The following is a 27,771-nucleotide window of genomic DNA, read 5'->3' on the forward strand; positions in this document are numbered from 1 at the left end:
CTCCAATGTGGCGCCGGCGTCCGATGTCAGCTCCGTTAGCCACGTCCGTGAACAGCACGATGCCGCTGGGTTAGCACAGCTAGCTCTTCCATCCCCCCGGGGCTAGATCCCACGTTCCCAACAACGATGGATGGAAGGACAGGTCCATGTCGTCACCTCGCAGCTCACATCCGAGAACCAGCACGTCATCCTCACCTCCTCCTCCTCAGCTCGAGGGAAATCATCAAGCCCTACACTAGTTAGCATTGACATGCTACAGGCTGCTAACAGCTAATTTTGCATGTAAACAATGCAGCCATAGTTACATGTAGGATCTCCAGACAAACACAGGAGAAAAGTAGTAAAAAATATCGCCGAAGCCACAAAAAGTTTGGTGTCCGTGACCGACAATGAACCATACTAAGTGATGATCCACTCCAAATACAAAGATTACGAAAAAGAGACAAAGAAAATTACAAGAAACGGACAAAGACGAGAGAGCTGCTGCAACAGGCAGCTACTTGGGTAGCGCCTAGCAACGGAAAGAGAAATAGCAACGCCTTATTCGTTGATTTAGTTTCACAGTTCTTTGAACAATTTGATCATCTGTGCTTAGCTTTACTGGTCGCACAAGGCTTGTTTTGCCACCTTCCATCCTCCCATCTGTACTTGAGGATTTCTGTTACCAAGCAACAGGTGTAACCTGAACTGTACACCTGGGCAAACAAGCCGCATAGCAACTGACTCTACCTGGACAGGAACACCCTGTTCACAACACCACTGTGAAACTGTGAAAGCCCATCACAGAAGCTTCTCCAAAGGATTATTTCTCACAGATTTTGGTGAAAAATTGGGAATATGCCTTCTCATATTATGCTGTCTTACCAGTGGGATGATCAGGCTCTTGTAAAAAAGATCTATGACCGGCTTAAAGAGGATGGTCTGCCTGTGTGGATGGATATTGAAGGTGGGGTGACTGGGAACATAAATGATTCGTAAGTACACAAGAAGATGTTTAATAACATATATATTTTTTGCCAATGGAGTTAAAAGAAATAATGAATCTGGCTTTATATTTGTGTTGTCAGGATGGCTGCAGGTGTGGAGGAGGCTGTTGTCATCTGTCCATTCATGACTCCAGCCTATCAGGCATCTCGAAGCTGTAAGAAGGAGCTGAACTACGCAGACAGCAGGGAGGTGATCATTGTCCCGATCATGCTGGAAAACAACTGGGAGGCCAGTGAATGGCTGGGACTGATCACTGCAGGTCTACTTTGGGTGGACTTCAGGTGAGATGCGTCCAAGAAAACACATTCAAAAATTACAACTACCTCTTATTCTATTAAAATTTTAAGTGGCAGATGTTTTATATAAGTCTGTAATGTTGTCATCTGTCAGGAATGCAGATATGGAGAACTTTGACCTGTGTGTCAGCTCTCTGGAGGAGGAGATCATGTTTAATGTTGGTCACCTCTTAGCAGTGGAGGGACCCCAATCAGAACAGGTGGATCTTCCAGAACCATCAAAACCACACCTGAAGAAAAAACCTGGCAGACGGTTTCGTCATGCACTCTCAGAACTTTATATTTGTGATTCAGGCTTTACAGAGGAGGACTGTAAGTAAATATAAGATTACTAAAACATCCTATTTTATGTTTTACAATTTCCAGAGCACTAACAAAACATCTCACTTGCTGTTAAGCAGTCTTGCTTTTTATTCCCTGAGCTTTCTAAGTAGTGCTGTGTGTCAGAAATTTCCCTCAAATTCAGTTTGACACATCCTCCCATGCTGTCATATTTTTGCAGTTGAGAACTCAACTGGTAACACCAGAAAAACAGTGAAGCCCACCAAGATGCCCACTGATCAGAGTTACTGGGAGGAGATCAAGGGGAATGCCTGTAAATACTACAAGAATGTTGTCACCAACAGATACCTGGGTAAGTTCAGAGAACCAAGTCAAAATAACAGCAGATATGTGAAAAACATGTTCTTTATTAAATGGAGCAAAATAAATCTCACATCACAAGCTAGAAAAGGGCTGATGCTTGTTTACATTTCTGTACATCTGACAATCCTCATGAGTCATATTTTTTGGGGACATCTTTTTCTCTGCAGGGTTTGAGCCGAGTACTAACCAGGTCCACTCTGAGGCCAGTCAGTCTGTGTCTGGGGAGTGGCTCATGTTGGTTGATCAGACGGACCAGAGCCACCACAGAGCCGTTATCATCAAGAACAAACGCTCGGGGAAGTACTTGGCGGTCCATAATGGATGCTTCATAGGACTGTCATCATACAATGAAGACTGCCAGTGGTTTTTAGAATAATCGTGAGGAACTGAAATTCATTTAAGGATGTGAATCAGTCAAGCTAATAAGCTTTGAAAAAGTTTGTCTGATGGAAACAGCAGTTACAAGCCAGACCCTGACGCATCAACAACAAAGAGAGGTTTGGTTGACAGAAATGTGACATGATGAACAAATTAAAAAAAGAAAAATAAAGCTACAAAAATCAAAGAACACATTAGAATCTTTTCCTCTTGAGGATTTCTGGTTTCCAGTTGACTGGGTGGCTTTCTTCAGTCTGAAAAAAACAAAAAACAAACAGAAACAAATTATCTGCCTGCTTGATTGAATTCTTTACCGATAAACTGAGGGAGAACCCTTTTATTAAGATCTTGGGCTACAGACAACAAGAGAAGAACCACATAAAATCAACAGAGGGGGCTAGTGAGTGGCATTATGAGAGAAAATGTGGGTAGTTACAATTAAAACAATAAAAACAGAAAGAAGAATTAAATATTGCTGTGGTCAATCCCAAATATTTATTAATCCCCCCTGCTTTGACAGAAGATGGGTGTGTGTGTGTGTGTGTGTGTGTGTGTGTGTGTGTGTGTTAAATCTGACATGAAAACTTACAGCTGTGTCGTCCTCTTTGTATACTTTGATGGTTTTATCAGCCTCTGCGGTGATCAGCCTGCTCTCTGAGTGATCAAAAAGGCAGGCAAAGATTCCCGACTCGCTGTCCAGAGATCCTGGCTGTACAGCTGCATGAATCCGCTGGAAGTTATATCCCGTCCTCCAGTCCCACATGTGGATAGTACCGTTGTCAGCTGTGGGGAGAGAGTGAAACATGACTGTGCTGCATCATAACCTCTTGCTACATATCATTAACAAACTTCATTAAAAAGCATAGCCGTGTCAAGGGTTGATATGAAAACTGTTTTTTTACCCCCAGACACCAACACGCCATCTGAGTTTACAGCCAGAGTGTTGATGATGGCGTTGTGGCCCGAAAGGTTCTGGATAAAGTTGCCATCGGGGAACATCCACTGTTTGATGTTATCAGCAGAACCAGAAGCAAATGTGTATCTGTAAAACACAGGAAAGGAGATTAAATCAAAATTTAATTTGTTTTCATGATAGTGTAACTGCAGAATAAAATGCTATGCTATCTTTAAGACAAAAAAGGGAAAATTCCTTTAATAAACTGACTTTTTAATATCATCTTCAAGTTTTCAGTTCCCAAGTTTCAAATTACAGCTTTTTTTCAGTAAACAAGACAAACATCAGATCACCTTGCAATAACACGACCTTCCTCAAGTGGGCATTAAAAAAAACACTCAAGTGGGAAACTTTGAGGAAAACTAGAGAACCTTGACCGCAAGGAGTATTTTAATAATCAAAAACAATATTATTTAACAAGTGCAATCAATATACCTCCAAGAGACTGTGTTAAAATCAAAAGGTTTCCCATTCAATCAATACCTAATCAATCGTTTCCCTGCACACCCCACGCGTGATGACAGTCCAAGGTAAATGACAGCCAAAATAACGCCCCAATCACAGTGTTTTCCAACCCAAAACCATATAAAAATCCCAACCTGACGAAATTAACCCACTGGTCCTGTTTAAGCTCTTTTAAATTGTCTTTCACTCTGTTTTAGCTCCTCGTCACACCCAGCGATACATGACGGAAATCCACAAGGAAACAAAGAAATCCACATGGAAAAAAAATACCCAAAAAACAAAAATACTTGTTCGATTAACAAAAACACTGGTATACCAGGAAAAAAGTGACAAAATAAAGACGATCTCACCCAATCCTGGGAACTTAAGTCCAAAGCAAAAACCCTTCATCTTCTGGCTCCCACTCCTGGTCCCAGAGAACGGGAGTGGATCTGTGTCCCGCACAAAAACCGCCCTCTGGTTTGTTTATTTTAAGTTTTATAGTTTTTTTTTTTACTGGACAGCTTGCTACTTTTTCTTTTTTTCCTAGGCCCTTAAGTTTCGGGTAGGCCTGCTTTATTGTCTCTTTTCCTCGGCAAATTCTCCTCTCTGCCTCTTCCTTGACGCAACGTCCTCTTTTTTTATCTGGTCTTTTATTTTTCCTTTTTTAAACATAAACCAATAAAAACAACATGAAAGCAGGTACCCAATATGACACCTTCCCATTTTTAAAGGGGTTTATTTATATCGTAAAGAAAACCTACCCTTCATTTTATAAATGGATTCGTCATTAATTTCATTCACTGCAATACTTCAGTCATTTAATTAATTTTTCTTTCTTGGTGACACTGTCACAATCTCATGTAAAAACCTGCAAATCTTTTGTCAAACCTGTGTGGAAAATGACCAACAACTGTTTTATTAGTACTGTTTACTTATAGTTATTTCAGTTCTTGTCTATGTTAGAACAAGAAATGTATCAACTGTTAACGTTAGGTCACTGAGGCAACTTACTGTCTAGGATGAAGCACGACAGTTCGAACAGACTTCTTGTGGTTTGTCAGAGTGGCTCTTGTTTTTCCAGCAATCAAGTCCCACAGTCTGATGGTGGAGTCGTGGCTGCCTGCAAGAAAAGATTCATTTGTGAAGATCTACCACTGATCTACAACTTGAAGACTTCACAATGACAGAATAATTTATTAAGAGTTCTTTGAAGTATGAGAAGTGATCATTTACCTGTGATGATTTGAGGCTCTGCAGCCTGACACCGCACTGTGGCCACAGTGTTTGTGTGGCCAGTGAGTGTGTGCACGTTTGCTTTTGTCCTGATGTCCCACACCTGCACAGTTAGAGTGAAGATGCAAGTAAATTAACACTCCTTCAGAGACAGTTTCAAGAACCATAAAGACTGTGTGGGTTACAAATGTCTCATCTGACAGCTCAATGTTTCACCTGTCTTGGAAAGCAAAGTAGAAGATTTAACTTCTAACAAAAGTGTAAATAATGGCAGGTAGATGAGACAAGAAACCCTCCAAAAATGAAAAAACAAGACTGCATGAATTAAAACATTTCTGATACGTTTAATCACTTTTTGATCATCTTAAATTATTCACAATCTTAGAATTGTCCCTGGCTTCTTAAAGTTTTGTGCCTTTTGTTCTGGTTTAGCTGACAAAAAATGTAAAATTCCTTGACTGACTTTTAAGAGTACACATGAGAAGCCTTGAACCATACACTGAACATAACAAGAAATAAATCAAATAGCCCAATGCCAGCCTTTTCAATAACACACCTAGTGTTTAACTAGTCATTTGAAACTCACCCTTGCTGTGGCATCTCTGCTGCACGTCACCAACACATCAATAGTTGGATGTAGGTCTATATCATACACAGCACTCAGATGTCCGTGGTAATGTCTGATGACCTAAAACGGACATAAACAGAGTCAAAAGATTTAGATCAATGTACATATTCTGGCCCTGTGATTTTAAAGTTAAATGAGTAACTTTCACAACTCCCACACTGTGATAACAGTATCATACCTTGTTGTACTCCAGATCCCAGCACTTGACCTGCTTGTCTTCTCCACAGGAGAACAGGTAGGGGCTGCGATTGCTGACCGCAACACCCCGCACTGTGCTGATGTGTCCAGTCAGAGACAGCTTTAGTTTCCCACTGGCCAGATCCCAGATCTGTAAAAAGTAAACAGCACAGTCATTAATCTGCTAAATTGACTGAGTTTTTGTGGTACTTTCTCTAGTTGTCCGATTAATCAAAGCGCTTCATCATAAAATGCCACAGTTACACAGATGAATAGAAGGCAAAGGCAGCACGTTTGAGGATAAGTGTCTTGCCCATGGACAATTGTGGACAACTTCTGACTTCTGACCCATTCTGTTGATTCTGACAGAGCTGTTAAAATATGTAGCTATAAATATGTATTCTGTTATTACAGAATGTGTAAAGAAAAAGTTTAGCCACTAAGTCAGCCCAAAGAGGCACAAAGACACTGATATAAAAGCTGCAGTTCTGGATACAACATTTTTCTTGCAGGTCCAAAATGTAAAAGAGCTAGATGTGTCTCATCTCACTACCATCAGCATCACAATCAGGACTGCTATAAATAACAATTCTGTCGTGAATTAAGTTATCACAAATACAGTAAATCAAAAAAAGATTTATCCAGGTAAATGGGGGTATAAAAATAAATTCAATATTATTTTCTGCTTTCAAAAGGATTAAAGAATTAACTTTTTAATGTCATGATAAAGTATACTGTGTTCTTTTTTAAGTCAATAAGGATAGAAACATTCATGTGTTTTTTTTTTAAGTGTAGCTCATAGGAACCTGAGGGTTTGTGTTTTTTTCAGCTCAACTCACCTTAATAGTTCTATCAGCCGACCCGGTAACAAACCACTGATTCCCTGGCTCCACAGCAATGGACCTCACCCAGCCTAAGTGACCACTGATGACCTATAAAATAAACATGCCAAGGTTAGGTTCAAAACAGAGGAAACATCCCAGTAGCAGACATCAGTACATAAGATAAAAAGACAAACGTAGCACACATTCCCACATTTTATATAGGGTGTAATTACCCTGAAAAGTTTCCATGGAGGATGCCACTGAGGTTTTGGCATGGTTGGTGCTTTCCTCATGAGTGATGAATTTCTGGTGCCTCCTCCCTCCAAGAGCGACTGAAATACAACGTTCATTATCAGGGCTACATTTACTACACTGATTTTACAACAAAAAAGGAATATGGTGATATGATGTGACCCACCACAGCTGACGACATAGGGTGAGATCTTTCTGCTCCCCCTGCGTGTCGATGTATCTCAGCGACACTGGCGGCTGTGCGGCTCGCTTCTTGTCTAGTGATTCAAAACATTGTCCATATTACAAATAACTTCCTGTCTAGACTTTGTGAAGGAAATCAGGTATTAAGGTTTTAATTAATGTTTACCTGGCTTGTGAGGGTGGCAAAGCAAGTGCCATGGAGTGGACTCCTCCCTCGCTAGGATTCCTGTGCATCTTTGTGTCAGCGGTCAAAGCTACTCCTGTTATGTGAATATGATGGGTAGTTACAAAAGAACAATACCAAGAGCATTTTAGTAAGAGGTTCATGATTAAACACTGGCAGGCATGTTACTAATTTGTTTACGCTGAACTTACCAGGTCCAGAGGGATAAGCATGTGTCCCTGTGATCAGGTATTCGGGGTCATCCCCTAAAGACATCCCAAATAAGCTTTAATCAGTTGATGAAATGATAGCACATTTGTTTTCTACACATTTTGACAAACTAATCTATGCAGTGTTTTGTTCTCACCTGGCTGTGTGTAGCTCTGGTGGCCTTGTATGCTGCCAGAGACTCTGTCCTTTCCTTCTTTCAGAACAGGCATGTGTAAGACTGCACCATAGTCCGATTTCAGTTTCACATTCATTTTCATCTTGTAGCTGCAAAGAAATTAGATAAAGAAGCACATCTAATCCACTCCAATCCTTTCTTTCGAAGCGATTACCATGAACTAGTCTATATATAAAATCATACCGTTTGTCTTGCAAGAAAAGATAAATGAAAGCTGAATGGTGATTACAGAAATGTCGGGGTTCGTGAAATACTTCTCTTTATCGAGCAAAACAGAATCACAGAAAATAACCTTGTCTTTCCTCCAAATCTGACCGCATCAATCAGCACACAACCTTTCCAAGCCAAGACTTTTATAACTGTATCATAACTTAGATCCGTGAGCCAGTCAAAACATAGCAGATAATGTTCCAAATCTTTAACATGAATTACGGAAAAGCTAGAGTTACCTATCATCGTCCAACGCAACGGATTTGGCGTGATCGGACACAAACATATCATGAGTCCTTTTGAGAGATCTGAAGACCAAAGTGTGGACCGAGTGCTTCTGGACATCCTGTTGAATGCATAATGATGTGTTAAAAACATGACGCATATATTTCGCACAAGTCATACGTAAGATTTTACGAAATGCCTTATATTTAAATGTAAAACTGTATACATAAAATCGTGTCGTAAACGCAACCCAACAATTAGCCGGGCCCGATGTGATACACGCTGTGCTGAAGCGAAGAAGCAGTAAAAGCATTTAAGCCTTGGCTCACCTCAGTCATGTTGTTGGTGGATATTCCAAAAACTATCCTCAGCTAATAAAAATTAAAACGTTCACGATTACTATCTTTGCTTGAACTCCAGCCAGTTTTCACAATCCGCCAAACATGCCCACAATCACACAACCGTTTACCCCGGAAGTAGCAATGGGAACAGGAGGTAGAAATGTGTAAACGCCGCCTATCGGTGGGGAGGAACTAACACAGGCGTCCAACACGCCATTGGTCCAACACTCATAAACCCTATAGGTTTTTAGGACGCCTATTTCCACTGGCAAACATGGAAAAGAAGTTAACCGGAAGTGAAAATAGGCCATAGATCGTACACAGTACACAAAAGTAGTAGTTCCCTAGTTCTCCAGTGCAAGTTATAAACAGAACACCTTAGTAACAAGGAACTTGTAGAAGGTGGAGCTGAACGTCAGCTTTTTGGACAGTCGTCTTTTCTAAGCTGAGCAAACTACTTTTTCGTTTTACGTAACCCTCAACAATAAGCCAGGAGGAATTTGGACTCTTCATGATACTACTAAGGTGGGTGGTGCGTGGGAGAAGCACAACCAGTGCACAATACAAACAAAGTAAACTGTCAGAGAGTGGATCTCAATAAACCTGGCAACCGTGACGTTTTGACAAGAGCTGTGCTAGAAAATTAGGTCATGAAAGAATTATTGGAGGCTGTTAATTGAAGCTGTTTAATTTCAATTAAATTTAATCTAAACCTACAGTTATTCTGAATAGTTATAAAACTGTGATTTTGAATTCAGCTTTTGAAAGTACTTACATACAGATTATTTCAGCTTACTTCATTTTCTGCCAAGGCTTAATTGGTGAAACTGTCAAGTTTTGGTTTTAGTGAGGAAACAATCATACATCAAATGGGAAATGTATGAAAATCACTTATTAAAAGCTACAATAATAGCTTTAAATTAATGTAACATTTTCTTCTATTTGAACTCACTCAAGTGTAAAGACATATTACAGAAACAGTCTAATAACTGGATTAAAGTCCTCTCAGTTTTTAATAAAAATGCTATGCAGTTCTCATCAGAAGTTCTTTGAGGAGCTCTACCCTGTTCATCAATTATCACTCACTAATTTATCCGATATAATGGTTAATAGGATTTGTACTTGTAAAAAAGCATGTTTTTCAATGCAATCCACTAAATTTCACAATGAATGTCAGCAATCAGCTTTGGAAACGTCTTCAGTTTTCAGATTTCTTGGAATCTGTTCTTCCTGATAGTCTGATGATTGTTGACTTCAGTGCGTGTTTGCAGACGGTGGGTTTCGTCTGTTTGTGTTGTAAGTGCACCAAAAGCGTGGGAGGGTGTGTCAAACAGACAGGCTGTGCCTCAGATGTGTTTGCTGTAATGTCTAAGGAGCCGGCTGCTGTTCGTATTTCCCTTTACATTGTTTACTATGGACAGAGGAATTTGTTTGTTTGTTTGTTTGTAGGCTCTTTATAGCGATGACACTGCTACCATGGGCATTAAATGTGTTAGTGATTCTCCCTTCAGCCAGACCACTGAGTAAAAAAGAACAAAAACAAACTGTTAGGTTTTCTTTATTTGAAAGAATAAAAGTAGAAAATAATTAAATTGAATAAAAAAAAAAAGATCCCCCTATGGGCTTGTTGTCATTAAATTGTTGCAATGCAACAGATAAATAACTGGGACTACAATCAAAGAGTGCCAAAATATATCCTGATAGATTGACATTCATCAAAAGAGCTGACACTGGTCTCGACCATAGCATGTATATAGACTGGACAGTGTGGCTCCGCCCTTTTCGCGGTTTTGATGCCAAAGCACCCCATCTAAAGCTCCACCATCTTGTAAATCTCCAGTCTGCGCAGTCAAAAATCTGAGTGGAGCCACAGTGACAAAGCTCTGCCCATACAGTGCACTGTCCTGGAGCCTTAAGTAGCCTCTCTAGGCAGATAAACTTTTGTCCTTTCTGCTCAAATCTTGCGAAGTGTACAAATAAAAGTGTGAGAAAATTTATTGCTGCACAAGATAAAAACAGATGGGAAAAGTCTGATCTCTCTTGACTCTTCTTTCCAATGTATTCACAAGAGAACAATGCAAGAATGGCAGCTGTCAATCATTCTAAAAACTGGCATACACCTTGCCTTTTAACCTTTTGATAATTATTGAAAAAGAAACTCAGAAAAAAAGAACTTGAACAGTTTTTGTGGCAACCTCACTTCAAGCATAGCAACACGACTTACTTTTTAATTTAATTTTTTTTTTACAGCTCAGGTCAAGACCTATTCTGATACATTATAAAGTATTCTGTGTCATTTAAAATTGTGTTACAGTACTGTCACATTTGACAGCATTAAAAAAACAAGCACACTCATTGTTTCTCTTTAAGATATAGTTTATTTCAGGGCTGTTTTTGCATCACATTCTCAAAGAGCAGTTTGTTGATGTTAGTTACTGTTTTTTGCAATTTTTTTGTTTTATCTTAACACTGGTTTACAAACAGCTGCCATTCATTAACACTGTCCATCATCCAGTTGAAAATAAAACTGCCCAAAGTGACGACAGACCATCCTTTGTTAAGCAAAGACATTTATTAAGTGCTCAAAACAACACTAAAGGACATATCAGGCACACCTCACACCAAGTCACACCATGTCAAGTCACACATTTTGTTGTTGGGGAATGTTGTTTTTGCTTAAGAGAGTTTTGGGGGTTTAGTGCCAAACATCACCACAGCAGACCACCAGTATTTTAGTTAACTCTTTAGGAAAGTCCACCAAACTGTTTGACCCCGGACTGCTGTCCACCTGCTGTGAGGCGGCTGAGAGGGATGATCTTCATGGTGGTCTCTTTCAGGGAGTACCAGCGGTTGTGCCATGTCACCCAAATGATACCATTGTCGAAACCAAATTCACCGGCATCCTTTTGTGTGTACGTGCCACCTAAGATGAAGAGAATGAAAAGAGTTTAGTGGTAGATTTCACTTTTCTTCCCTTCGCTGTGAGGTCTGATTTCAGATTGTCTTTGGGGATTTGGACGTTGGATGCTCTTTGTTTGGAAAAATATTACTGTTGGGCTTCAAATAAGACCAATAACACATTTCAGCATAGGTGAAATGGTTTTATCCCTGTGATCTTACCTGTGTAGTATTTTCCATTCAGATGTGCAGCGTGACATCTGTTCATCCACCAGCCAGAGCCGTCCTGCTGGGCACAGTTGCCATCATACTTGTCGTTGTCTTTGTCGAAGGTGCTGAACTGCATACCATTGTGAGTAGTGTAAAACTTGTCGCTGGGATCATCACCAAAGTCAAAGCCATCGAAAGCATCTCCAGCATCACCACCAAGGTAGAAACCATAGGTAAAACGGTAGTTGTCGGCCTCTGACCCCAGTCTGAACATGTTATAGTCAGCGTACCTGGAAAAAGGAGGCCTCTCATGTTAGTTTTTGGTATCCTCTGCTGATTCACTTTGTTTTTCAAAGGCAGCCTCATCCCCAGGGTCATGTTTGCCTTGGCACTGAGTCCTTCTGGTCTCCTCTTACATAATCTGTTATCTAGCATGGCTGTGTGTATGTACCTTTCGTTTCCATCCCAGTCAACAAGCTGTATCTTCAGCACAGTCGGGATCGTGGAAGTTGTAGCCGTCAGCCAATGGATTTTCTCATTTCCAAGCCAGAACTCTGTGGTGTCGTCTGGTGAGAGGTAACCAAAGCCGTTCTTGTACTGGTTCCAGTCTTTATGGAAGTCAACACTACCATCGCGTCTCTGATTGACATTAAAACACTCATTGAGCATTTTAATCTCTGTCTTGACAGATTTGATTGCTGTGCTAAAACAGAAGTTCAGTAAAGGACTGTAGAAAAATATTAGTGAGGGACAAGCGAGAAAATCTTTTTGTTTAACTGATATTACTGTTTGTTCATTAAATAAGCTGGTCCATTTTTTATTTTCATAATATAGGACATTAAAAAAGTAAGTGTTTCTGTTTATGACTTTACTTTCTCTTCTTTTAAATAGCGTTTCATCCAAATTCATTGCAGTATGAGGATGATAAAGGTTGTATTGTCAGCAAAGTAAAGCGTACCCTCTGTAAAACTGTGAAGCCACGTCCATATGAGTCAATGTCACAGTAGACCAGAAACTGTTCAGGGGCTGCAGCTGGTTTGACATAGTAGAGACCGCTGGTGGTGGCACCTTTGTTTGCAATATCCTGACAGTCTGATGAGAAAAAAAACATGAAGAAAAGAAAGAGAGATGTCATGAATTTAACTAAACAAATCATACCCTTTTTCTTTGTATGGTTTAATTTATGATCAATTTGTCTATTTCAATCACCAAGTGTTACTCAACATTTTGAATAAGGCCTTGATAGAGCACATCTCTGATTGATGAATCTGTTTACTTTGCAATGATGCACCATATTGATTTTGGTTAAACTAAACACTAGTCAAGGACAAACCTAGTCCAGATGAGCAATGGTTGGGAAACATCTTGTGAAACAAGGACTGGCCGAACGGTCATGTTTTTTTTCTTTTATCTTTTTTCTCTTACCTGTCCCTGTGGTGGGTTGAATCTCCACGTCATCTTTGCAAGGCTCACTGCATTTCTGCTGCAGCTGGATGGAAAGTTGTTTCAAGTCTGCCATTGTCCTCTCATTGGATTGGATTAAATTTTGAAGTTCACTGGATGGAAGGAAACGCACATCAGTTGTATGAGCTGCATTCTTGGTAACTCATGTTTTAGTTTGTTTCACAGGGAGATACAAAATCAGTGCAGCTGACTGAGATAAAAAACAACAACAACAACAACAACAACATTATGATGACAACCATCTAGGAATCAAGAACCTGTAAAAGGATTTTTAATGGAAGTTCTTTGTTAAAAAATATGAAAAAGGGGAATGGTTGGCAAACGCCCACTCATCAGTTCAGTCTGAACTGTGTGGGCGAGCAGTGTGGGTGTGCAGTGACCCAGAAGTGCTGGAGGGTGGGGAAAGGACAAATTATTTATTTACGAAAAAAGCATATATTACATAACTCTAAGTTATAAAGTAGCTATAGTTTAAAACAGTGTACTGTAAGGATGCTGTCACAGAATGTAAATTCAACATATTCAGTTTGAAATACACTGGTTTGTCCCATTAGATGACAAGACATGCAAAAAATAAGAGGTATAAAAAAGTTCAAGTAAAAAAACCCCAATAACAATAAACAGAGAGAGGAGCAAAATCAACTTGTTCAAGTTTTTTAAACAAGAATAACGTCTTTACTCAAGAAAGTTCAAAAGTAAATTTTTCCTGCCCCACTGAAACGCTCAAGACAATCAAAAGCAGGTCTTATTTTAGCTCGCAATGTTTAAAATCAAGAGATTTAGCTGCAAATGATAAGTAAATTTGGCTAATTTTAAGTCTAATGAAGCATTTATTTTCACATACAGTTAACAAGAATACTAGCTCAGCACTGAGTTTTGTATTGTAGCTGATAGAAAAGAAACAATATCTTTTTATATAATGTGATTTGATTTAAAGGGTTTAAAAAAACAGATTTAGGACCATATTTCAGTGTTCAAAAATTTAGAAAGTCAGAATATTTTCCATTTCACTGGACCACTGAAACTATATCCTATAGTCATCGCGAATGAAAACTTACGATATTTGTTGTTCCTGGTTGGTGATGGTCTTTTCATATCGAATAATATCATCCAGCATACCTTTTGACTTTTTGAGGTATGAGTCTGAAATGAAAAGTTATTTTCAGCGATGACTTTGTGACACAATGTTAATGGTAGTTCAATGCATGAACCACAGATCATCATAAAAGAATAAATAGAATCAGTGGAAACTTTATGAAAGACTTTAAAGCAGGAATATTCTGTGGCTAAATGATTTTTAAGCATGGAACACAGATTAAACAGGGTCACACTGAGGTTGTTACCTCCGGGGGAACTCTTCTGAGCCGAAGCAGCAGAATCCTTCATGAAGACAACTGTTTCTTCAGCCTCTTGAGTCATATTGGCTATGTTTTCCAGGTCATGAAGCATACTATCTATATCATCATCTGCTCCTCTCATATATCTCAATAAGTAATCCGCCACTCCGCATGTTGTGGGACAATACTTTCCCTTTAATTAGAGAAGATGAATAATAATGAGTTTCTTTAAAGGTATTAACATTCACTATCATTTTTTACATACATTTTTGGTGCATACTTACAAAGCCATCGTTTGGATTGCAAACTGCAAGGTTGTCTCCTCTTTGCTACAGAAGACAGGAAAAGGAAAAAAATTAAACGACATTTAAGAGCTGTGTTCAAGAACTGCCTCTGAATCAAATCTGAATTTAACAACTTACGGCTGATGAGAGGGAGAAAAGTAACAGAAGTCCTCCCGCTGCTGCAAGAAGTGATGGAGCCATGTTGCTGTGGCCACCAGCTGTGGTGTCTTGTCTCCTTGAAAATGAGGAGCAGCTCAGCTCTGTGTGATATTTATCTGAACAAGGTCCTGAGTTCAGACTTTGATACGAGATTCATAAGCAAACATCCCACTCACTGCACTGGGACAAAGCTGTGACTCAAGTATCGAACAACGGTCATTTCCCAGATTTGATAAGCTTTGCCAAAAAGTTGTACACAGATATGTGTGACCGTATGTCATAAACTAAATATTAAACCCAGTCCCAAAGTGATGATAGTACAGATCAAACAAATGGTGATTCGCTGACAACAGCATTGCTGTTAATACATGATGGCATCATTTTCAGGAGAGCATTTAATAAAACAAGGTAAACTTATTTTAGATAAGAGTTCTAGAAAAATCACATCTACAGATCATTCATATTCTCTGTGATGAAAATAAAGGATAAAAGACAGCATTAGCTTTTGTATAAAGAGTGAGTTAAACGAGTCCTTGTAAAACATTAACATTGGGTTGTTTCCAATAAAAGATGTGCCAGAAAACCCTGGATGGACAAGTTGTTTGTAAAAGAACAAAAAGAACAAAAAGTTAATAGAAAACACTTAGTTTGAACTGGCAACCAGTATATCACATAAGTCTCTCGTGAGGTCTAAAAACATGGAAGACTACACCGCTAGACAACTATACCAAACAGCGGAAATCATGAAAGTGAAAGACTGGAAGAAGAAAAAAAAAAAGAAAAAAAAAATGTGCGCTGATGGGTCAGAAAAAAAGACAGTGTGTAAAGGTTTGAGCTCTCAAAAAGCTTATGACAAGTATCTTTTTTCTATAGAATAAAACATTTTTTTATTCATCCCACATTGGGGTTATTTGTTTCAAGACAGTAACTTAAATAAAATAAAAGACAGTAATAAAAAATTAAAACATGTACAAATTTGCAAAAAGTTAAAAACAACAATAAGAGTAATAGCAGCAAAGAGTACGAAAAAAGACACAATCAGTGCTTTAAATGGAGTGATGTATAATATGCAGTGATTATGTATAATCACCTGTTTATAATATACTACTCCCCTATTACCTGACAAACAACTAAAGGCAGAAACGAGTCAATTTTTTTTTATCACCAACTCTAGCTGCACTTGTAGGTTCAACCACTAGTGGGAGTAAAACCATACTGAACCAAACACAGAACCTTTAACGTGTGATCAGACTTTGTGTCCACGGGAAATGTAGTTCCAATTGAAATGAATGAATGAATAAATAAACAAATAAATACATAAATAAATTCCCTGTATCAAGAGACTCTGTGTTAGCTGTCTCTGTAAAGTTGTTGTAAACGTGGAGGATAAATAAAACCCTTTCTGAAGTATCTTTGGCTATTGCAAACTGATCATCAATAATTTAAGAAACTGTGTATAATGTACATTTTTCATGTCATACAGGAAGCAGTATTAATGAAATGCTTCAGCCAGCCTGACGGCTGAAAATCAGCTTTGGGATGTTTTGCTCACAAGTACATGCTGTAAATTTCACAGGGCCACAGGGGCCACGTGCAGCTTGAGCTTTTACCAACTGCTGTGGAGCTGGAAACTCTTGCACATGACAGATCTATAGTCAGAAAAAATTCTGTCAGCTGATTGCATTTCAGCATCAAGGCATAAATACAAACACAGTCCTACATGAAATTTTGCTAATCTAGCATTCAAAAATATGTCTGATTAAGCTGTTTATAGAAATAAGGAAAGTACTTCCCAAACATTTACTGTATGTGCAAGAGACAGCTTCCAAATAATTGACTCCCAGCAAACAGAAAGTCTTGTTTGTAAATAGTGATTGTGCAAGTTAAAAATGATATTATATCTGTTTTGTAAAGCCTCTTTGAGTAACTTTGAAAAACCGCTAAATAAATCTGATTTATAATAATAATAATAATAATAATAATAATAATAATAATAATAATAATAAATTGTTATTATTATTATTGTTGTTGTTATTAATATAGTACTGTATTGGTTCCTGGTGCAGAATAATAATCTCACTCTCTTTGAATAACCCCATGAGGAATGTCATGCTAATCTGTATGAATGGTGAATGTTTTTTACATTGACATTTCATCAAGATTGCGCAAGGTTAAAAAAATACATACAACAAGAACTTAACTCTGAAATCCTCAAAGGTACTTTCAGTTGTAATGATGCTGTCTTTGCTTGTTGAGGCTGTTTTTCATCTTTTAGTCTGCATGCTTTTGTCTTTGATTTTGTGAGTTCTTCAAGTATTTTCATTAGGAGATCCATAAATTCTTTACAAAATGTTGTTTTATATCAAGGGTATGCAGATGTGATCTTTTTTTATTTATTCATTGAGGTTTGCCATCATTTACGTAATCTCAAAGGACACTTTATAAGGGTCTTATTGCTCCAATAATTTCACGCTGTTCAGTTACTGATAGTGTTTATATAGAGTGTGTTCCTTGGGTTGCTCCAGGCAAGCACACCTTGTTTTATTTCATCAAAACAAACATTACAGGTACACGAGGCAGAGCAGAGCTGACTAAGACTTCAGATGTGGGCCTCATGTTGACATTAGATAATAAATTTTACCTCAACCACCTCTATGTGACCTGGTTTTATTATGTGGAAAGAAACAGACCCAGGACAGATATAAAACCTGGCTGACCTGGGAATGAACTGGCAGGCCCATGAACCTAAACAGAGCTGAACTTTCGCTGAACTGGCCTCTTTGTGTCAAACACCAGATGAAAAGTGTCTCTTTCTCTCACTAAGTTCCGTGAAGGCACAGGCCCTCCCTTTGGGAGCTGTTTTAAGATGTGCAAGAACTGTTGTTGCTGCTGTGTTTGGATGCCAATTCTAGCTGAAATGCTTGTTTAGTTAGTATTCTATCAAAATACGAAGGGACAAAAAATTAAAACCTTTTTTTCTTTATTGGAAATTGCACCTGAAAGCAATGTCCCGAGTGTTTGCCCAGTCAGTCTGACAGTAAGCAGATGTCGCTGAATCATTGTTTTTCATCAAAACACGGGAAAAGGGTCAGTAATCAACTTAAGTTTCAAACAGAGTCAGCATAGTCCAGAGGTGGCCTGACCAGGTATTAAATTTAAAGAGCCTTGTTAGGGTCGTTGATTGGCCACAAGTATAAGTACAGAGCCATTTGACGGTGGTGTAAATCTCCCTGGACAGAGGCCAAAGGTTTGTTATAATGCCCCCTCTGGGTTCAACCTGTGGTCACAGACGGTAAGTCGGCTCAGCTGAATGTGGATGTGAAGAAAAAACATGCAGTGAGCTAGTTTCAGCATACAATGATTAATGATCTCACAGAAAAAAAAATGCGCAAAGGATGTTCAAGTTTTTCATAATTTTCTCACCAAGCAACCAGCTTGACCTAGATTTGTTTTTTAAAATGTTAGCTCTGCCATATAAATTTATTGTACCTTCCTCTACCTCCTTATCTAACTTGCAAACTCCCTAGTTTGATCAGGATGTATTTAGGATTAAAAAGCACCTGTGTTTTCACTCTTCTATGTTACCATTTATATATATACAGTAGAAGATGCATACTGTACAAAATGCATTAGTTAGCTCTGTGCCCGTTGTGCCATAGATTACACTGATTGGTTTCTATAGAACTGATTTGTTTTTTCTTACGTCTGGGGAAAAATAGTCCTAAAAATCACCTGTTAAATAATAAATTATGTTGAATTGAAAAAATGGGTGTAACTTCTTGCTTATTTTTTATTGGCACATTACGGTATCCCAGTGTTTGGTATGAAAACAGAATAGTAGCCTACGGCCCACTTGCCTTCACACTCTTCACTTCAGTCTCTGCAAGGGCCCTCTGGGGGTGGGGGATTGTTATTTTTTCTCACAACTTATTATTTCTAAAGTTATTAAACTTGCAATTTTTTTCCCATTTAAGGGCGTGACTGTCTTGACTGACAGCCAGGCACCCTTTCGCTGTCTGCGGAGAAGCTACTGACTCAAAGAAAGCTCGGGTGAGTTCATTATTTTCAAAACAGCCGCATTCGACAACAGAGTTCAAAAATCCATATCAGAAGCAAATGGGTGACATCACAGAGAGTACATCCATCTATTATCCATTGCTTTCAGTCTGTTTTACATCCATCTGATAACTCCTCAGGAATTTTGAATAAGTAATGCTATTTTTTAAAACAATTTATCATAAATACTCCTAAACTTGAGTTTTAGGAAAAAAATATGTCGCTTTTACATTTCAGAAGTATTTGTGTGTCTAAAACTTTTTCTGTCAGAACATTTCAGCACAGCACCAATGTGAATAAGCCAGAGTTATCCATAAAGCTATTTTTCATCTGTAGTCCCTGTCAGGCCACAGCAGAGATCATGGTAATAGGAAAGGAATCAAAACACATATAGAGACGTTATACTGTGAAAGTATTAGGATCAAATGCAATGAGTTGCAATGCTCTCACCTATATAAAAAGTGCTAATCAGAGATATTGTGCCATTCCTGGGGGTGTAGCACACAAAAAGTTTCCTCCTAATGTCTGATCCAACATTCAAATATCCAATATTACAAAAATAACCATGCACACAATGGGCATACACACGCTCATTCAAACCGAGCAAAGAGTACAGCTCAGTTACTACGGACCTGATGTGTTATGAGCCATTGTTTAAGATCGGTGTGGGGTGTGTTGTACATTCCCTTGTTGTAACCATTATGTTATTTAGGATCTCAACTCCGTTAACTGACAGCATCGACCAACTAAAAATGGTACATCTGCAAGGTATTAAAGTCTCCTCTTGTGGAGGCTCTGGTGAGTCCATCACTGCTTGTTTTCAGCTTAATATAATATGATCACCAAGCGGTAGTGGAGCAAGAACATCTAAGATCCTATAGATAGAACATGCAAATTTGATTTTTTTTAAGATGAAGAAAGACTTCCTTTAGCATTGAGCTGGCAAAACATGTGAAATCGACTTGTGGCTAAGATCTTCTGTGTAGAGTTTGTAGCTTGATTGTGAAACACATTGTAATTTGATACCAGTGCCTCTCTCTGAGTCACAAAAGCAAACAAGCCCATAAGCGTCATAGGTTACAATTCTTAGTACCCATCATGAGTGTCACAATTGACTGCCAGAATAAAGCAAGATGAGTCTTTTTTGTTTGAATACCACAATCAGACATGATCCTCATAATGACAAGATTTACTTTTTTATTTTTTTTTGCCTGACCAGAATAAAATGCATTTGATTCATAGATATAAAACTCACGACTCAGTCTTTTTACTACAAAGTTATTTCATCCACACTTAATTGGCTGTTTCTAAAAGAGCCATGTTAGAGTTCCTATTATCTTTTTTTTTTTAAAAAAGCTTTACTTTATTTACTTTACTTTTTGAAGTTATACCTGGTAAAAAGTTCAAAATGTGAATCACTCGTAAACACACTCACTTCCTCTAATGTAAGGTATGCATGCTTTGTAGGTCAAACTCTTTTTCTCATAGTCTGACAAAGCAGCTGCCAGACATCATTTATCCCTCCTACAGGATTTAACAGAATCTAGGTCAGAAAATGTACCAAGGAAGAATTACACAACAATATCAAAAAGGCCTTAGTGTTTCTCAGGGTCTTCTGGGTAAAAAGATGTGGTTGAAGTTGACTGGATTATGGTAATCTGGTCAGAAGAATGTTTCATCTCATCATTACAGGTCCTCTGACCGGCTCAGTCTGCTTCTCTCCTGAACACTGATCCAAGAGTCAGGATGGTACAGATTAGCCACTGGTTGTCAACAAAGTTCATCGCACACAGTCTCATTGTCTGGAGGTTAATCAGATTGAAAGTCTAATTAGAAGTTTGTCTTGACTCAACAAAAGTTGTCTTATTTTTCTGTGTTGCAAAAAATAAAAAATAAAAAAACAACTGGAAAGGGTCTGCCAATGAAAATTAGCCTTATTGACTTACGTAGGTGTATTTATATTTATACAAATGTCAACTAATACACATTGTCCTAAAATAAACAAATGAATGAATGAATGAATGAATGAATGGATGAATGGATGAATGAATGAATGAATGAATGAATGAATGAATAGAAATTGAAATGGGAAACTGTTGAATCAATGCACAGTTGCATTGGTGGAATACACTTTTCAAATAATAACCAAAATCACTGACCCATTTTTGTGTTGTGTTTTTGATTGAAAATGATCAAGTTTGGAGAAAAATAAAAGACGCAGAGATTAAAGCGCTTCTTCACCAGGGTCAGAAATTGGTAAGTGACAAATTAACTTTTCCTCATCCTATTTTAAACATTTTTGCTTGAATGACATAAAAACTGTTACAGACAATACTAAAACAGAACTAAAATGTCACCAAAGAGTTGACAGCTGCATCACAAATGCTTTCAGAGTGCTACTTTGGAGTATGCAAAACACCACAGACCTGGGGGTGAAACAAAATAAACCAAAGTAAGATAAGTACTGATCTAAATAGAAACATAGAAATAAAACTGTATTTCAAATGTAAAGTAATGACATTTTTACACATGAAAAATGTAATGAAACATGATTTATGTTTAAAATTCAGCAATTAATCCTCATTATAACAATATTTGACAGCCTTTATTTCTTGTAGTTGCTCAGAACAGCATCCTCTGCCATCCATGTGTGAACATGTGAATAAGTGAATGCAACAAGCAGTGTAAAAGCTACTTAAATTAAGAAAAAGTGCTTTAAGTACAAGCCCATTTACATTTACCATGTGGGGCTCCTTACATTTCACTAAGTCAAAATACAAACAACAACATGCTGATAACAGTTACAATGACTCATAACATTTGCTACTGTGCTCATTTTCCTGTTAATTTTAACATGGAGAAAAAAACCATACATGTTGCATGAGTTTATTTTGGTGTGAACTTAGACTGGTGCATATATACAGTGATTTTGTGGTGGGTTCTGTTGATATGAGAGTCTTTGTATATTATTCCGTGTTTTTTTGACTGTGCACTTTTAAGTGACAGTTTCAATGAAGTGCGTCCTTGCAGATCACCAGTTGAACAATAACAGCGGCACTGAGTGGAACCAGCTTATAAACAAACCTTAATTCACTTCCTTAATCAAAGGCTAATTCTCTCTGTGGTGCATGGTCGTCATAGACTTTTGCACAAACAAGACTTGAAATTAAACTCTCTCTTTAAAGCTGATTCTCTACTCTGTTCGTGGGAAGGTTTTGGGCTAAGCCTCAAGCAGGAAAAAAGCGAGATGCTAAGGGGGCCAGAGGAGGAGAATGCGCACGTGAATCAAATAACCCGTGTCCAACCGCGTCCGGGATTTCCTTGGAGCTCCCTTTCTCCTCCTCGTGCCAGCGAGGATAAAAAGGCTCATGGTCACATTTTGACCTCAACACTCCCACGATGCTTCAGCTGTTGACATTCCTGGTTGAGAAACTCTCTATTCTCTCCAAATTCAAACTTTTTGAGCCCAGCTGGTCTGACGCTGAGGATGAGGACCTGCAGAGGCACACGAACAGCTGCCCCACACCTGCACTCCGGAGGGGGGACCTGCTGGAGGTCCCCAGAACCCTTTTCACACACTACGGCATTTATTTAGGCGACAAAAAAGTAGCTCATCTGATCCCGGACATACTGCCCGTGTTCACAAGCGACCAGAAGCTCATCAACACAGTCATCACAAACAAGAGGCTCATCGTCGGCTGCATGTACAGATGTGCCACGGTGCGTGTGGACACGATAGAGGACTTTGCGTACGGCTCCAGTATTCTGGTGAACCGTATGGATAAAATGATGAAAAGCCAGGCGCTCCCGAATGAAGAGGTGGCGAAGAGGGCTGAAAAACTCATCGGTGGAATCGCGTACAGTCTGCTGTGGAATAACTGCGAACACTTTGTGACTTACTGCAGATACGGATCTGCAGCCAGCAGACAAACAGAGAAGGTACAGTCCATGCCTGAATGAATTTAATTCTTATCAACCTATATCTACTACTCTGAGCTTTAACTTAGCCATGTTTTGCAGGTGAAGGGTGTGTTCACCTTTGAGTGAGCCTGTGGTAACTCCAACCCCAATCCTGCACCCTCATCCTCTTTCTGTCATGTATCACCTCCACCTATTTGTTAATTTGTTTCAGCTCACAAGAAGTAAAAAACAAGCCCCAAAACAAACGTGCATGTTAGAGTATTTTCCCCTCTGAAATGTTTAAAGTAATTTTGATCATGTTTAAGGAAGTTTAACCACTTGGTATGAGACAGAATAGGTCTTAAAACTGACACAGGTGTGCAACACAACACAATGCATAACCAAATAGGTTAGGATTCCCTTTATTAATGCAAGAAAGGACCATACTTAATTAACACTTTTATGAAGTGGTGGAAACTGCAAAAACAAGTTATCCAAATTAGGTTACTGGATTTTTCAGAAGGTGCAATGCCAGTAGTCCAAACATGAACTCAGTCAAAACAGGTGATTCTGAAAAGTGCTGTATGAAATCCTCCTGTTTAAAGCTGCTCACTGTTATTGAATATTAGTTGGGGCTAAAAGCATAAAAAGACCCCCCCCCCAAAAAAAAAAAAAAAAAAAAAAAAGAAAAGAAAAGAAAAAGTGTTACATTCTTGAAGCTGCTCCCGTATCACACTTTCCATGTGTGTGAGATTTGTTCTGTTAAATACTGAGCTGTTCTCCTGTCTCCACAGTTCTGCGACTGCCTGAAGTCCATCATCAGAGACCAGCGCAGCGTGATTGTCACAAGCTTTCTAGGGCTAATCTCCATCATCTCTTTTGGCCTGGTACCGGCAACTACATTACCCACAATCCTTATCCCCTTTACCTTGTGGATGGCTGGTTGAAGTGGTTCAGCACAACAAGCCTGTAAACAAACTGAACTTTGTGCACTGACCTGCTCAGAGTGGTGCATGCTTGTCATTTGAAGCCTCCTGAGTTTGAGACTATGCTGATCATATTGTGTAGGAGATGTGTAATATTTCATGTTAAAAGGTTAAAAGGTGCTTTGATAGTTTCCTACATGCCTTTTGCTTGTCCTGTCAAAAGTGGTTTTGGGCTTATGTATTATTGTTTTTTATGTATGAATGTGGTCGGCGACTCATTTCTTTTACACGTGAGTCACTATAAAAGTGAACCTCTTTCACTAAATGATAATATTAATTCAATACTTTATAGAAATTTGCTTAATATAATGTTGTAAATATAAGAAATGCCAAATAAACAATTTATTTTTACTGTAAACATGGCTCTTGATTTTTTATTTTAATTTCCTAGATAACTTAATATTTGTCTTTTATAAACTTAATTGAGGGGAACTGCCAAACCAGTCTATGACTCACATCTTTTAAACCATGTCAGTGAAAACAGAGCTTAGAAATAGCCTCAGTATATATATTATATATTTTAAGATAAAACACTGTTTGTGGTCAGTGAACTTGATACCTGCAAAAAATCTTGAATAAACATTAGACTGTTTCAAAAGTATCACATCCTAGTAATGCCACCAAACTGCTGATTGTTCCTTTCTTTGTGATTTCTTTGCACCTCTGACCTTTAAATCCTCATATCAAGATACTTTAGAACAACTTAGATCTAATTTTTACTGTATTTCTACAGCTTTTTTTTTAAATCAATACATTAACCATACATTCAGAATGTGCTGAGTAATGATGAATCAAATGTAAAGATTGCAGATTAATGTAAAGACAAAGGTTGTTTATTCGGGCACTGTGGCTTAATAAGTGTGACTGTTAAAACATGCAATGAGTGGGTCAGCCCTCTTAATGAGACCCCTGATCTTAATAGAAACAAGGCCTGAGTGTCAAATTCAGTACACACGTCAAAGTGCTTAGAGAAAGCTCCTTTATTCATGTCAAAATCATACTGGAACATTGGCCAACATGTAATCCTACTAACAGCTTTGGTCCCTCCCAACTCCAGCTCAAATAAAAACAGCTCTGAGGCGCTATCCTGCACATTACCATCATGTTTCTGTACCAGCTGATCAACTTTATCTTTGTCTCTTCTCAAAAAGAGGAGGAGAAATCCCAGTATGACCTGTCTCTGTACAAACGTGGCGATCTGTTAGAAGTCCCCAGGACAATGTTCACACACTTTGGCATCTACCTGGGTGACAACCGCGTGGCTCATCTCATCCCGGACATCCTTCCTGTGATTTCCAAGGATAAGTCTGCTATCTCCACAGTGGTGACTAACAACCGCCTGCTGCTCGGGGTCATTGCTAAGATTGCAAGTGTCAGAGTAGACACAGTGTCAGACTTTGGGTTTGGCTCAGAGATTTTGGTCAACCGCATGGACAATGTGTGCAGCCAGTGTCCTCTGGATGGGGATGAAGTGGCCAGGCGGGCAGAGAAACTGATGGGCTCGGTCACCTACAGCTTGCTGTGGTACAACTGTGAACACTACGTCATGTACTGCAGATACGGCATGGCTATCAGCTACCAGACTTACCAGGTACAGTCTCTACCTCATGAACTTTTACATTTAAATTTGATGTTTACATGTTATCAACATTATTCAAAGCTTGTGTGGGGACATTCTGTCTAAATTCTTGCATGTGTTGTACGCTGTTTTGGACAAAAGCATCTTCTAAATAAAACTGTGGAACTGTTGACATTACAGCTTATAATGAAACAGACTGAAATTACTAATGATGCTGAATTATAAGCTATAAAACAAACAAAGCCAGTTGTGTACAACTTGACTTTTTGTACCTAATAATAAACTACCACTGCAGGGTTTTGGTATGCTACCTGTCTTTAAACTTAACTTGTTTAAATGTGTCAATGGGTAAAACATTTCAGTAAAAAATTGTAGGATGAGATTTGTTAGAAAAACACCAACATGCCCACATGCAGGGGCGTACCAATACTTTTTTTAGACAAGGGTGGCCAACCTGGATGCTTACTTTCTCAGGGGTGGAATAAAGTACTCTGTGTTCACATCCACAGGAATTCTGTGTATTTACCCTCACTCCACAAATATTTTCTAACCTAAAAAAATAATCACAGATTGTTCATTCCCGTGTATAGCTTTTAAAACTTAAAAATGTTCCACAACAGGGAGGGAAGTTTTAAATATTTGCAGCTTAAATTTTCACCAACATAGCAAGATTGTTTTGTACAAAGTCCCAACTTTATAGTGCCACCAGACTAAAATGTGCAGTAAAACACAAAGGAAGCTACAAGCCAGAATACAGTGAAGTTTATTTTAAGTCCTGCCTCTGACCAGACACATAAACCTCTGAGGTGGCCACTCTGAGGGGGCACATCTATCCCTCGGATCCACCTCTGAAACTCGGAGAAGTCTAAATTGCTTCTAAGATTGTCTCCTTGAGCCAGTAACAAAAGTTACTAAAACTTAGATTTTTTTTGTATGACCTAGAGAAAAAAAAACAAGCCAATCAAAGGGAAGTTGACAATTTTTCTGTCAGTAGTATGAATGCTTGTAGCCAGTGCTGCAGGATAGGTGTCAGATGACACAACTAATGATGAACTCCTTTAACAAGACCAAAAATAGGTAACTGTGATTCCAAGTTGTAATGAGAGACAATTTAGGCCAGACCTAAAAAAAAAAAAAAAAAAACAGTGAACCATTCCTTTCACAGGAGATAATGCAAGCACTTTGCATCTAGTATAACTCTCAGTTAGTCTTAAAAACCAACCTTTTGCCAAACAATATCTTGAAAATGACTCTTTATAAACTCTTATGTAAGAATGAACAGCTTGTTCATTAAAAATCCTTCACATGATTGTTACTTCAGCTACTATTTAGAGATTTATTTCTTAACCATGATTACACAAAAATCTTTAATTCCCTAACTCTCACAAGTTTCTATTTTTATATCCTGGAGATTAGTCCTTGGTCAGCGTCACAGGTTTTCATTCAAAGGTTTGAGTTTAATGAAGTGTGAAATAATGCAACATGCATGGGCATCTGTCTTTTGCCTATATCAAGAATAAAACAGCTTTTTGGACTAATTTGAATGGATCATGGTATGTGGGTGTTAGTCTCAGAGTATCTATTAGGATTGACTGTACACTCACAGATTTATTACACATTGACCGACCAGCTCAATGGTGAAAACCAGAATCAGTAAGTCATATTCACAGCAAACAGTGGTTTAGGTGAGTCCACTAGAGAAAACTCATTCATGGGGCGAGTAGCTCCCTCTAGTGTCACTTCTCAATATAATGCCATCCTGGAAGAATTAAAGAGTTTACCTTTGTCTCCAGAAATCTCTGCTTATGATGCTTTACTTGGCCTCAGATCATAGTTTGTTTCTCTCTTATCTCTTGCAGTTCTGCACAGCAGTGAGGAAGATAGTCTGCAGCAGGATGAGCTCTTATTTGACTGCACTGTGCGGCATTGGAGTCATGCTGTATGTGGGTTCTGCCACACCACTGACAGTTTTACTGACCGTGCTTATCTCATTCACCATCTGGATGGCTGCCTGAAGGCCTCTAGTGAAAAAAGACTGACAGCAACACATTGATGGAAGCTGAAATGAAGCCTCATGGTTAAGCTTGGTGTCTAAATACATTGGGAAAACTGTGATCCCAATTAAAATAAAATGTCACTTTACTTTTTAAGTTCTTGGGATAAAGTTGCTATTTATAGAGCAGCTTTTTAAATGTGTCTTTGTCTTTATCATAATTAGATGTGGACTTTCTCTCATTTCTAAGTTATCATCAATGTTCACCTCAAAGACTTTTAACCTCACTGTGCCTTAATTGGCATACTTCCAAATTCCTAACAACCAAGACTTTAACAGATATATATGAAAAGGAGACTGCAATTTAAAGAGAGATGTTGTGACAAAAAAGTGTTTTATTTGTAAGTTTGATATCTGTGTGACACTAGACTTTGACCCTGCTCTTGAAAAAAAGTTTAGTTTGGACAAAGTGGAATAAGATTTTTGTTATAAGAAAATAATAATTGGCAAATTTTTAAATGTGTTTGTAAGTCTTATAAACATGCATTTCTACCT

General features: G+C 38.5%; 5 protein-coding genes and 1 long non-coding RNA gene across 6 annotated transcripts; 4 read left to right on the top strand and 2 right to left on the bottom strand.

The window, feature by feature from the left end:
• Nucleotides 1–837: 837 nt before the first annotated feature.
• LOC141800180 (uncharacterized) lies at nt 838–2,304 on the top strand. The gene is made up of 5 exons (XM_074682589.1): nt 838–974; nt 1,068–1,268; nt 1,378–1,595; nt 1,786–1,917; nt 2,096–2,304. The coding sequence occupies exons 1-5, from the start codon at nt 838–840 to the stop codon at nt 2,302–2,304; spliced, it is 897 nt and encodes a 298-aa protein (XP_074538690.1).
• Nucleotides 1,953–8,499, bottom strand: plrg1 (pleiotropic regulator 1). Its single transcript, XM_074662227.1, has 15 exons — nt 8,339–8,499; nt 8,024–8,130; nt 7,536–7,663; nt 7,381–7,434; nt 7,172–7,265; nt 6,989–7,079; nt 6,804–6,902; nt 6,586–6,678; nt 5,748–5,897; nt 5,528–5,629; nt 4,942–5,044; nt 4,720–4,828; nt 3,209–3,348; nt 2,896–3,089; nt 1,953–2,560 (listed from the first exon to the last, which is right to left on the bottom strand). Exons 1-15 carry the CDS (start codon nt 8,345–8,347, stop codon nt 2,501–2,503), a joined length of 1,533 nt encoding a protein of 510 aa, XP_074518328.1. The 5' UTR covers nt 8,348–8,499; the 3' UTR covers nt 1,953–2,500.
• A 126-nt stretch (nt 8,500–8,625) lies between these two features.
• On the top strand, nt 8,626–21,152 carry LOC141784412 (uncharacterized). The gene is made up of 3 exons (XR_012597441.1): nt 8,626–8,875; nt 18,677–18,752; nt 20,956–21,152. It is a non-coding gene; the product is annotated as an uncharacterized LOC141784412 (long non-coding RNA).
• Nucleotides 10,794–14,806, bottom strand: fgg (fibrinogen gamma chain). Its single transcript, XM_074698437.1, has 9 exons — nt 14,682–14,806; nt 14,544–14,588; nt 14,266–14,452; nt 13,981–14,065; nt 12,884–13,014; nt 12,417–12,550; nt 11,910–12,097; nt 11,471–11,748; nt 10,794–11,273 (listed from the first exon to the last, which is right to left on the bottom strand). The coding sequence occupies exons 1-9, from the start codon at nt 14,742–14,744 to the stop codon at nt 11,095–11,097; spliced, it is 1,290 nt and encodes a 429-aa protein (XP_074554538.1). The 5' UTR covers nt 14,745–14,806; the 3' UTR covers nt 10,794–11,094.
• Nucleotides 21,153–21,779: 627 nt separating the features above from the next.
• On the top strand, nt 21,780–23,969 carry lrata (lecithin retinol acyltransferase a). Its single transcript, XM_074662239.1, has 2 exons — nt 21,780–22,697; nt 23,453–23,969. The coding sequence occupies exons 1-2, from the start codon at nt 22,158–22,160 to the stop codon at nt 23,603–23,605; spliced, it is 693 nt and encodes a 230-aa protein (XP_074518340.1). The 5' UTR covers nt 21,780–22,157; the 3' UTR covers nt 23,606–23,969.
• A 777-nt stretch (nt 23,970–24,746) lies between these two features.
• Nucleotides 24,747–27,695, top strand: LOC141811016 (lecithin retinol acyltransferase). Its single transcript, XM_074698864.1, has 2 exons — nt 24,747–25,235; nt 27,083–27,695. Exons 1-2 carry the CDS (start codon nt 24,747–24,749, stop codon nt 27,236–27,238), a joined length of 645 nt encoding a protein of 214 aa, XP_074554965.1. The 3' UTR covers nt 27,239–27,695.
• Nucleotides 27,696–27,771: the final 76 nt, after the last annotated feature.

Source organism: Halichoeres trimaculatus, unplaced genomic scaffold (genome assembly GCF_033239565.1).
Source record: "Halichoeres trimaculatus isolate MK-OKI-2021-1 unplaced genomic scaffold, fHalTri1.1 fHalTri1_scaffold_2, whole genome shotgun sequence".
NCBI classification, from domain to species: Eukaryota; Metazoa; Chordata; class Actinopteri; order Labriformes; family Labridae; genus Halichoeres; species Halichoeres trimaculatus.